Source organism: Podarcis pityusensis (genome assembly GCF_964106645.2).
Source record: "Podarcis pityusensis genome assembly, chromosome: 9".
Lineage (NCBI taxonomy): Eukaryota > Metazoa > Chordata > Lepidosauria > Squamata > Lacertidae > Podarcis > Podarcis pityusensis.
In genome coordinates, this window is record NC_138034.1 from 17,576,808 (window position 1) to 17,589,498 (window position 12,691).

At 40.3% G+C, this 12,691-nt stretch overlaps 1 protein-coding gene across 4 annotated transcripts in view; it reads left to right on the top strand.

Moving 5' to 3' along the window:
• The window catches only part of CORIN (corin, serine peptidase), a 121,052-nt gene that overhangs the window by 45,150 nt on the left and 63,211 nt on the right, over positions 1–12,691 (top strand). For all 4 annotated transcript variants that reach the window (XM_081019837.1, XM_081019840.1, XM_081019839.1 and 1 more), the window contains exon 5: positions 1,590–1,771. In XM_081019837.1, the coding sequence (XP_080875963.1) occupies positions 1,590–1,771 (182 nt within the window). The remainder of the gene's footprint in view (positions 1–1,589; positions 1,772–12,691) is intronic.

The following is a 12,691-nucleotide window of genomic DNA, read 5'->3' on the forward strand; positions in this document are numbered from 1 at the left end:
ATTTAGGCTGCAATATTTGCAACAAGTACTACTCAATATCACATAAATCACCTTCCCCTAATTATGTTATGAATTTTCACACTTCCCAGCAACCACCAACAATCTGGAGCAGAACTGGTAAAACTGATAATGTGGCATGACGTGTTGAATTCTTACAAGTGTAAGATGCCCAGTGGAAGTTGTTTGCTAGTTGCTACAGGAAGATTATTCTTGGCAGCATCTCTCTAGTGACCATAATGTGTGCTCTGGACCACAGGTGAAAAAGTTGGAAAGTTATACAGTGGTGCCTCGCAAGACGAAAAGAATCCGTTCCGCGAGTCTCTTCGTCTTGCGGGTTTTTTCGTCTTGCGAAGCAAGCCCATTAGCGGTTTAGCGGATTAGCGCTACAGTATTAGCGGCATAGCGGGCTTAGCGGATCAGCTGATAAGCGGCTTAGCGATCAGCTGTTAAGCGGCTTAACGATCAGCTGATAAGCGGCTTAGCGATCAGCTGTTAAGCGGCTTAGCCGATCAGCTGATAAGCGGTTTAGCGCTTGGGAAAAAGGGGGGGGAAAGGAAAAAAACCCCGCAGGAACTCGCAAGACATTTTTGTCTTGCGAAGCAAGCACATAGGAAATTCGTTTTGCGAAGCACCTCCAAAACGGAAAACCCTTTCGTCTAGCGGGTTTTCCGTCTTGCGAGGCATTCGTCTTGCGGGGCACCACTGTAATAGCCTCTAAGAGCCAAACTAGATGCATGCATGGTTTAGTGTGAACAAGCAAGCATGCAGACTTCCAGAGACGAGATTGCAGTCTTAGCTCTTATCCTCTTGTTTTTCCGAACCTGGGCTCATGGCTTGGCTTTCTCCTAATAGTCTAAGAGCTCATAGTTTGCCTGATAAAACTAAACCACGAGTCCAGATTCAGATGACATGTTAAGTCAAACTGTGGCTTAGCTCAACACAGCACAGCTGCAAAAAGATGGGAGAAACAAAGTGGCCACAATCTCCTCACCTGGAGCCCGTTTCTGCTTGTTCATGCAAAGCTACAATTTGGCTTAGCATTCACTGTGGAATGAAGGCAGTGCACAGGAAGGTGCGATTTTATTTCTTCATTCTCTTATTGAGCTTGGAATGGAGATTGGCCGTCCTTTTTGGGGGGTAGGGTAAAAATTTCACATCTGGCAACCAACACCTGATGTATATTTTGCTCTAGGAAGCTTAGTTTGGTCAGAATCGAGTATACACTTCCAGAGTTAACGCTAAATACATTACTTCTGGTAAATGAGCCACCATAGCTTCTAGAGGGGCGTGAAAATTTGGGTCCTGGGCTTTTTAGACTCGTCTGCCCGTGTACTATCTGAAACCAAAGGGTTGCCAGATGGGAAATATATTGCCATTATTTTCAGCTCTCCTACCCCGCTATAGGAGCCCATGGGAAATGGGTACTTTTTCCCTTAAGGCTCCTAGCTGGGCAAAAGGCAGGGGCAGGCAACCTCTTTGCTGTTTAAAATGGAAGCTCTCTATTTGTGCTTTTCCTTTAAAAAGTAAAAATAAATAAATACGCATACTGGAAGGACAATAATCTTAGAAATATTTGTTTTTCTTTCTAGTCACGGGCTCCTGCCTTGCAGATCATTCTGTGAAGCTGCAAAGGAAGGTTGTGAGCCAGTTCTTGGGATGGTGAATTCCTCATGGCCAGAGTTCCTGGCGTGTTTCCAGTTCCAAAACAAAACTGAAAATAACAACACCACCAGGGTATGCTTCTCCCCAGAACAAGAAAAAGGAAAGCGATGTAAGTTCCCTTTAAATTTTTTTGCTAAAGTGCTGCAGCGTGTTTCAGGTTCTACATATAATGTCCAAATTGCATGTTACACACAGCCATGGTTGTTGTTTTTTTGGCAATTATTTTAATTGAAATGAATCTCAGAGGTACCTGTATCTGTTCCACTGTGGGGAGGGGGTATTTTTCAGTGGGATAACTGACTGGAATGGAAAGAGATAAACAGTCCCATCCCCAGTTGTTCCTCTGCTGAAACATGCAGTCTTAGAAGCTGCTTTTGTGTTACAAAAGAAAAGCAAGAAAGAGGATACATCCAGCTGTCTGTAACATGTTAAAGGCTCATTTCTTTCTCCTAAGATTTTGATGCTGCAAATTTGATAATGTTTTAGTTCAGCTTGTATTCTTTATAGCTTTTATTGCATGATCTAGCCTATGCATTGGTTTAAAGCTGCTGTTTTAAATTGTTTTATACTGTGTTGTAGCAGGTTTTTACAACTGTGATTTCTTTCTTATAAGGATATTTCAACCGTATTTGTATGTATGTAAACCACCATGTAAGTGCCATTACCTAAAAATCCCTATTTAAAAATAATTAGCCAAACAAACAAACAAACAAACAAACAAACAAACATGTAGCTTGACCCAGTGATGGGGAAAACCTCAATGAACTTTCAGGTCCCTTAAATAAATCATAGAAAGATTCAGAAGAGGAAAAATGTAAGGTGGGAGAAGGCAAACTATTAGCTGGAGTTGTCCTTCATGCTTAATGCTATTATTTCAAAACAAATATGTTCCGTTAATCTTGCTTTTGGAGTTTGAATCTGGAAAGCAATATTGAAATCCACATAAGCTTAATGGTACTGTCTCTGAAGCAGAGGTGCCATTTCCTACCCCGCCCCCATTTTTGTTGGGCGGCTGGACCCCCCAATGGCTCAGCAGCAGGAGGAGGAGGCTGAGCGCCAGAGAAGAGTCACTGCTGGCCTTTGAAGCCATGCTGGAGCCATGTTCGGCTCTGCCCCTGGCTTCTCCCAACGTCATGTTGCAATGTTGTGCATGACACGCGTTGTGCCCTCTCAATCTTCAGAACAAGTTGGTGCCTCCGCTCTGAAGCCATGAAGCCAAGGTTAGACTTTGTAGCAACTGAAACATTTCCCCCCTGCAGTTTGAAGTAAGTCGGGTTTCATTGGTCCCCATAAGAGTCTATAACAGATGCTGTCTATTATATATCAATTATAGTGCTAGTATTTGGATGGGGAGGGAGAGGGAGAAAGAGGCTAAAAGCTGTCCTGTGATGAGGGCAGACCTGAGGGCTGAGGCACTTGGTTCTGTTCTCCTTTTGTATTTGACAGAGCATTTATGACTGTGGTGTGTGTGTGTTGTTTATTGTAAGCTGCTCAGAGAATTATACTAAACATATATACTAGTCTATAAATGTTACAGATAAATAAATGTCTGCTTTATGAAGTCTGCAAAAGACATCAACTTTCACAAGGGAACAGAAGGAACTGAGAATTTAGCTGATTTGGAATAAATATTTCTACAAGTTTCTCTGATGTCAGCATGCAAGGGAGTGAAAGTCAAGCTTTCATCAGTCTTTCCTTCTGCTTGATCCCTTTAACCTATACTCCACCTTGTTCACCGACTTGGAAAAACAGTCTTTAAATGGCATTCCTTTGGGTCAGAAGTGCACCTCCCTAGCAATGAAAATACTTGTTATTTTTCTTCTAGTCCTCCCTTCATATCTTTTATATCTTGTGTTATTTCAAGTAGCCAAAGCTGGGAACTGTGTTTAAAACAGCAGTAGATAATATAGAAATCATAAATGAGAAAAGCAGATAAAAGACTAAGGAACAAAATATTTGATTTGCTTTCTGAATCCATTTGATCCATTTTTAGAGCAGTAAATGCCTTGTTGCCATCCCATGTTGCATTGATTGAGATATTTCCCCTCCATTTCTGCTGCATTTTGCACGGGGGGGGGGGGGGGGAATCTGATCATTATATCTCTTCTAATCCATGTCCATTATTATTTTCTGATTATTGTGTGGCATGTCACTGTGAAAATTTCATGGCACTTATTGGTGCTTAAATGTCATGTTATTACATATAAAACCCTGAATGTCTTGGGACCAGATTACTTAACGGACAATCGATATCTGTATAGTCCTACCAATAACTTAAGATCTAGCTCAGAGTGCCTCAGTGTCCCATTGTTCCAGCTGGCAAACACACGTGATTAAAGCATTTTGCTGGTGGCCCTGGATGTAATGTAATGTAATATAATGCAACACCTGTCAAAATTAGGCAGGCCCCATCTGTGTTGTCTTATGTATAAAGTTCCAGATTCAATGTAACGATTTAGAACAGGCATTTTATTAATAAGCAAGCACATATATATGTACAACATCCATTTAACGTTCTCTAACTTACCAAGTTAAATGACAGGCTTGTGCTTAAGGATCTATTAATCTTAAATGCCCCCTATCGGTCTCTACAGCCACAGCAGGCACTGTAACTCTCCAGCAGTTTGACCTCACCACGAAGGCACGTACACACACACACACACACCTTAAACTGCCTATCAGATATTTCATGCATCAAAATCCATTAACCATTTTGGTGGTACCCTTTTGAGTGAGGAATGTCTGGTTTTTGTCTTTCCATTGTACCTTGTTGTCCTCCCACCTCTTCCTTAATATCAGTAATATATTTTTCAGTCCAGCCCTCTTGATTTTCTAAATAAGTAGGTGGTGACACCAGCTGTAAATATCTCTCCTATATATAATCCCATTATCACCTTCTGTCTCAAAAGAGCGCTTGCCTTGTTGCTGTTGCTTTCTTACTTTAGCATTTACCATTATGCAATCACACTCTTATCATTTTTTCACCATGCTAGTAACACCTTTGGTCCTCATTCATTGCACATTTTTCTACTATGAGAACACAGGCTATTATTTTACTAGGCTGAGGCCAATGTAACTATAGTGTATAAAATTCAGGAATTTTAATAATCTGGGAAAGCCCTCCTAAACTGGACATGGGTGAATGTAACATATCTCTTCCTCCTACGATGACAGTATCTGTAAAGATCCTGTGTATTAAGAAAACAATGTCCTCCCTTGTTAATATATATCCTAATAGACTTGAGACTGTGTGGGTTAGTTAATTCTCACTAATGCTGATTAATTTCATGGGCAATAGTAAAATATTTTTTCTTAGAGGTATAATAGTTTCTCATTTTAGTGTCTTTCTCTTTTATTTATCTATTACACATATCTTGCTCTTTTCTTGTTACTTGGTTCTCCAAAGCAAACACGCATCTTGGCACTGACTGGCTGACCTACTTCAGTGAGTAAGATTGATTTGCACAGCCACTTTGACGATGAAGAGTCACTTATTTTTTCCAGCCAGTTTTTTGCCAGTGATCTTACGCAGTTACACCACTCACGATAGTCTTAGGATTGCAGTAGTGTAATTACAATAGTGTTGGATGTGGTATCACAAACCTTCAAAAATATGAACTGCACCTTCTCTTGAAGAAAGTCTATCCTCTCTCTTTTAGCCTTTGTTTAAGTCAACAAAGAATGTGTATGCCCTAGTAGTGCTAAAACAATGGTGAGGAAATAATTGCCCATGTTCTAGTGGGACTTGGTTAGCTGTTTAATGCAGAACAAAGATCACAGCATTGGTCAAGATAATGTTTTATAGATGAAGTAAGGCAGTCATATACATCTTAAATCTAGTGTATGCATACCCTCTGGAACATGAAAAAGTATGTGGGAGGATTTGGTTTTCAGTAGAAGAATTAGGCATGTCTTTTGTTATAATACTGGATTATTTTTCTGTACTCTTTGACATGTTCTATTGTATGTCTGGCGCATCTGAAAGCCTATTGACAAAAATAATGGCTTTAGATCAATTCCTGCTGAGTTATTCTGGATGGTGGATACAAGGAAAGAAAATTTATATGTGGAAATATTTATTTTGATATATATTGGAAGCCAACTGAGGCTGTGTTGCATGCTAAACAAAATTGTTTTGTTCATGTAACTTAAAATCTTGAGGCCCTGACTTAGCAAGAAGGATTTACAATTTGTTTAAAATTACTACCAGTTTATATCTGGACCTGAAGACTGTTTAGAACTATTTTTCCCAAGCAAACTGCTTTATAAATAAACTGTAAAATACCTTTTTGTTCTTTGAAAAGTTTGTTTGATAGTCTATATGTTGTAACTGTGATGCATAAGCCTGGAAAATATTTAAAGACTTCTGTTCTAACATGTTGCAGCCAGTTGTGTGGATACCAGATGGCTCAGTCTGATAATTAATTTGCTTTCCCTGCATGTAGTTCCAATCTGCTGCGTGCAGAAAAGTAGATTTCTTTCTATAACTGTTTGAAAAGTAAAAGTTGTTAACCATGAAGGAGGCACAGAAATAATTTAATGAAATTCTGTCTGAATGATATATAAGATGAGGGGAGAAGCTTGGATTTTCAATTTTCAATAAGGGAAAGAGCAAAATTCAACCGGGTTTGGACTTTAATTTTTTATTGCCTCAGCTACACACTCTGTTGTATTTCCTGCAAAACAGCTTCTGATGGCAACTGTAGATATATGGGACAGAAATTGTGTTTTGGTTCTATGCTTTGCTTCTTTTTGTCACTTAAAATAGGTTAGATATCACTATTCAGGAGCTGAACAGCAAAATTGCACATATTTATTTATTAGTAAGGCTTAAGCTCTGAAAAAGGTTTACAAAATGACATAGTGTTATCTGCCTTGTGGTGTTTGTCACTCACAAATAATATCCAATAGGTGTGTATGAGACATTTATACTTGTAATCCATATTGCAATCAAAATAGTTTTAAATTCATATATGAGGGACTGATTGTATTTGCATAGCTCATATTTGCATGAATGTTCAACAGTGCACTGTAGATAGAATACATGTGGAATATATATAACAAAATGGGGGAAAATCTAATGTCTTTCTAAGTCATCAGTTTGATGCTTTCCTAGAGCTGGGAGACTGCTGGAGCATCATAACAAGAGATGGGAATAGGATGGTGGCTTTGGGGTTGATCTCATAGCTGTGTGGGACAGGGGGAGCATAGCATAGCACGAGTCTAAAGCATACTTTCCACTCATGCATTGCACCCTGAACTATGGTTTGGTGTGTTGTGTGAACATGACCAGTGAGTGAGCAAGGAAAATGTCTGAGTTAGATTCCAGCAAACCTACTACATCTTGCCATGGGATCAGACTTTCCTTTCAGGGAAGCAGAACACTGGTACAAGAGAAGTCTGTGGAATCATTGCTTCTGTGAGCCAAGGACATTGCCATTCTCTGAATCTGAGGACTCCGCCAGAAGCCTTAGTACAGTGGAGAGGGACCTCCAGTCCATGAGATATTCTTAGTGTACTAGGAAGTCCAGTTTACCCATGAGGCCATTTCCCCAAAACCATGTCCATTTGCAATCAGCTGGTGTCACTCTAATGTGAGGGCAATGTCAGCTGAGGTTCATTTCTGAGTTGGATGCACACACTAGTTCCCACAGGGAACTGGCACATGCAGCCAAAGCAACAATATTTAATTCCCTGCCCATCAGCTATCAAGTGTGTGGGTGGGTTAAACCTTGCCTGCAGAGAGTAGGGTTGAAGTCTCCACTCCAGAGATTCAAAGAGCAGTTGGGAGCTGTTTGAAAGCCCTTTTGCAAACAGCCCCATGTTGCTCTTTGAAATTCTGAAAGTCAGAGGTTTAAAGAGCAGCAAGGGACTGTTTGCAAAAGGGCTTTCAAACAGCCCCATGCTGTGCTTTGGAGTCCAGACAACTGGAGCTTCAAAGCACTGTGTCATAGTGACATCAGATGAGCATCCCACCCACCTGTCTAATTTGACCCACTGTAATGATCTGGTCTACTGCTCAGAAAAGGTTCACCACTCCTCCCTCACCACCCCTGCCTTAGTGGAACCACAATCTCCCCAGCTCTGTTTGAATCAATGAATGCAAAAGCAGATGGATACCCTTTCAATAAAGGGGCTCTTCTCATGGAAGGTGGAACTAGATACTGAAATACAATTGCAGTTCCTATTTAAGGTTCTTGATTAGAATTGCTGCTGAAACAACACTTTTCTCCTGCTTGAATGGAACTGTCCATGGTGCTTTGTTTTCATAAAGCTGAGGACATTGCTCAAAACATGTCCCAAGCCCTACCAGCTCACAGCAAGTAAGGCAGAAGGTGGGAGCAATGTGAGTTTTTCACAATATCTTGCTATGCCATCTCCAGGCTGGTGTAGCTGAAGAGCAGGGGATCTTGACTGTGAGTCCTGGAAGACCTGCTCCTTGCACTGCAGGCCTTTTCCCACCGGGCAGGGCAGGGCAGGGCAGGGCAGGGCAGGACTGGACTGGACTGGACCCTAACTGACTCCAGCCGGAAAAGCTGAGGCTGCTGAACAGATTCTTGATTAAGTGAGGGTTGTTGCTGGTTTTTTTGCACCTTTATTTTGGATCTTGTGATTTATGTGGAAATTCTTCAGTCTGGTTGTGCATTTTTCATGTTTTATTTACTGTCGATGACTACTTTCGTTATGCTGTAGTGGTGTATTTTTTCATATTGTAAGCCACCTTGAGCATGGTTTGAGATCTGGGAAGGCAGCATACAAATAAAATTGTGTATGCATGCATGCATGTATGTATGTATCCGTGGGGAATTGGATCCAGTGGACCCAAAGCTGCAAGACCCCTGCCTTCACAGTCCATTCCTGCTTTCCAGTCTCTATCACTGGTGAGGCAACCACAGACTGTAGCTTTCCATCTGCCTGGGTAAACTACAGTATTCACTGTGACAAGGTTTCTCCCACTCGCAATGCTCCTTCTACATGGCATCCTTAACACCCTGCCTTCAATATGCAGGAATGGGAGGGATGGTGTTTTGGGGCTTTTAAATCTGTTAAGGTTTTTGTTTATACAAAATTCAGAGTTCCTATGTATTACACAGTGTATCTGCAAATGTGAAGTTTGGTACATATACCCAAACATCCTGATTGGATAAATGTTGGTTGTGAGGTCTGTGACTGGTTCAATACATTGATTGACTGAGCTGTAATAAGCATTTTGAAAGTTGCCAAGCTAGAAAAAGTCTAGGATATCATTCTAATTTGCAACATAATGTTTCTTATGCTTCTAAATCTTGTGGCTGCTCACTTTTGTTGCTCCTGTGTATAATAATAATGCTCAAGAGATGTCAATTGGGAAACTGGAGATTATCTTACTTAATAGGAATAGACACTTCTCCCCTCAAAACACACCTGCTCCATCCTTCAGTAGTTGGAAAGGCCAGTGTGGTGTAGTGGTTAAGAGTAGTGGACTTGTAATCTGGTGAACTGGGTTCGATTCCCCGCTCCTCCACATGCAGCTGCTGGGTGACCTTGGGCTAGTCACACTTCTCTGAAGTCTCTCAGCCTCACTCACCTCACAGAGTGTTTGTTGTGGGGGAGCAGGGGAAAGGAGATTGTTAGCCGCTTTGAGACTCCTTAGGGTAGTGATAAAGCAGGATATCAAATCCAAACTACTACTACTACTACTACTACTCTTCTTCTTCTTCTTCTTCTTCTTCTTCTTGTGTTGGAAACTTGACAGATAGAAAGGCTTGTGTTATAACTTTCATTTAAAACTTCAATGAATGGAGTAAAGGTAAAAGGTAAGGTAAAAAACCCCTGGACGGTTAAGTCTAGTCAAAGACGACTATGGGATGTGGCGCTCATCTTGCTTTCAGGCCAAGGGGGTTGGCGCTTGTCCACAGGCAGCTTTCTGGGTCATGTGGAAAGCATGACTAAACCGCTTCTGACTCAAAGGAACACTGTGCCAGAAACCAGAGAGCACGGAAATGCTGTATGCACTGACAAAATGCCAATGCAATAAAGATGGGTTTTCTAAAGGAAAGTAGTGACAACATATGAGCAGTACACCTAAAGAAGACATACTTTGTAGGGTTTATGAATATTTTCAGGGTAGAGTAGAGAGCCTGGTCCTGTTTGAGCCAGACTATCAAGACTGGATGAAAAAATGTTTCTGCCTGAGGCAGAGCAGCAAATACTCCCCCATCCATCCCCACAAGTCATGGTGCATCATATCCAACTGGCACAGTGCATGAGAATGTGCCACCTGAGCCACTATTGCTGTGCTGCCCCCCACTCCTTTGCATTCCTCTCTTCCCTCCCTCTGCTGCCCCTCATTCTTTGTTGCTTTGGTGCCCCCTCCTCTCCCCTTCCAGCTTTTCCTCAATTCTTTAGCAGCCAATTTAGCAAGCATCCGGGGTGAGGTCTTCTGCCTCCTCCTTCCCTGTCTCGTTTTAGGAAAGACCTAGGCATGTAAATACATGTAAAGAAGACAAGTCTGGAGAAAAGGTGGAATTGGATTCAAACAACAGCAGGATTAAGATTGCCAAATACTTGAACAGGATTTCAGATTTCATAGAAGCTCTGTGGTGGAGGGAAGCTACTCTAAGATGCAGTAATAACTTGATCAAATGTTTTCCCTCCTGTTTCAGCCATAGTGGGGCTGCACAGGAGGTCACACGCAAAAGATAAGAAAGAAATATTGAGACAAGTGGGTATTTCTGGCTGTAATCCTGCCAGTGTGATAGGCAGAAATTCACAAGGAGAATTTGACTTGGAATAGAGTTGTGATGATGGAGAAAGCTTTGTGAGTTTAAATTTCTGTGCCTTATGTGACTGTTAAAGCCACAGGGGCCTTCCAAGATAAAGGGTTTTCCACCTGCCACCATGAGGAAACATGAGCACCATTCTATAAGAAGAGGAGCCTGAAGAAAGGAACCCTGCTCAAAGGTGATATTTTGCTTTTGGATGAAGTCTTTCATCTCCAGTCACATGGGGCTTGAGGAGAATCATCTGACAGACAGTTGCATCTAACAACTCCTACAGGGCAAAGAGATGAGATGGGTGGTGGAGAGTTAATGTACTGAATTAAAACAAATAGGCCCTGTTATTGTTTTCTTTAACTATATCTGTGTCATGTTTTCATGTAAAAACCATCTGTCTACTTAAGAAAGGAAAGTCTTGTTCCAGTGTGTCTTTATTAATAAACAGAGGAACAAGCGCCGAAAACTCTGGAATTTGGAAGAATTCAGCTCAATAACAGGGGCGATTCTGTGAAGAAGTATTTGCACCATGAAGAAACACCAGACTGAGAGAGGCATATGTACTACAGAATGTCTGGAGTTCATTTATTCTGAGAAAAAGAGCGCTGCTTGTGCAGGACTAAAGCCAGAGTAGTAGTATAATATTTGGATCTCCAAACAAGAGCTATTTTAATATCTTAAGAAAGGTTTAGGGATATCACATGGAGAACAGGTAGATTCAAGAGTCAGAGCTTTGGACAGAGCAGACGAAAGATTATGAAAGCTCTCAGTAATATTCCCCCCATTCCTCCAGCAAACATTCACTTCTAATTCCCAGGGTAGGGCTACAGTTTTCTTTCCCAGATCTTTTCACTGTCTGCTGCCACAGTATATGGGAGGAAGATACTGAGACTGAATGAACAGTCTTAAAAAATAGCGAGCTGTTTCAACTTTAGAATCAGAGAGAAGAGTGTGGAACTGATCTGAGGAGAGAAACTTTCCTCTTTTGGCTCCTCATCTTAAGATTTAACTCCTGCCCCATCCCAAAAAAATGCTGAAAAGAAGCCTAAAATATTGAAAGCATGGGGAAAACGTTAAGGCTTTGCGGCTCCAACTTTTGCAAACTTTGGCTGGAAAAGGATTACAGGATTTTTGAAAGTATGTTGGTGTCTGATTTTATTAATGTGTAGTATGCCTTATTGACTGGAAAATGTTTGATCTTTTAGTCATTTATATTCAGGCCTTCTTGTACATTCAGATGAACAGTGGTATTTTAAAAAGCAGTATTCACATAAGTAAGCTCACTAATATGGCAATGAATGATTAAACCTAAAGAAAAGTAGCTTTCATAATTTCACCTCTTTTGAATGGATCAGTCATGGGAAATTATAACTGGTTGGTTCAGCTGTTTAGATCTGATAATGTAGGAAGTAATACAGCTGAGTTGCTGGTAAAGACAATCTAGAGATGAAACACTTGTAGATTTGTGGTAGACATTCTTTTCTTGCATTTTTTCATTATAGTGCACCACGTTACATGTAATGACTGAAAAGGCAGTTCTATGTTTAGTTGATCTATGTTGTTACTTTAAAAGCAAAGCAAGGTAAATTTTAAGACAAACTTGCAAAAATGAGTATTTGCTATGTGGTGTGATTAATCTGTCCGATGTCTCCTGCATTGGAAACCAGGAAGAATAATAATAGATGAGATAAGTTTTCTTTCTTTTTTTTAATTGCACAAACTATTTTTCTCTCTCTGATACATTATTTTCCTAATAATTAAAGCCTGTGTATTGTACCCTGGAACCTCTGAGCAGAGAGTGAAATATATAAATATTAAAGATAAATTAAATAACCTGAATAATATTTAAAGTGATATTTAATGTATTTATAAAGAAAATATACTTCACACAAATATTTTTTGGCAATAATCTGTAGTTACAGATCTATAAAACAGAACTTGCATCTTATTGAGAAAAGTAAGTTCTTTGTTATGTTACAGTCCTTACAGATACATGTAAGTATTCACTGAAACATCAGAAAAAAACATTGTTGATAGAAAAAGTTTGGATGCACAATCTTTTAAAAGAAAATCAATAAAGCCAGTGTATTTCCTCAATCTGCTAAATTCAGGGCAGATACATGCAAGAAGGCAATGTTGTTATTGCTTTTCCTAACCCCAGAGCAACTCTTTAGCATATGAAAGAAACATGTCATATAAACTGTAACTTATCTTTGACACTGAGGGTGCTTCCTGATGTGAACAATTAAGCATGACTCGATCATTGCTGTTTT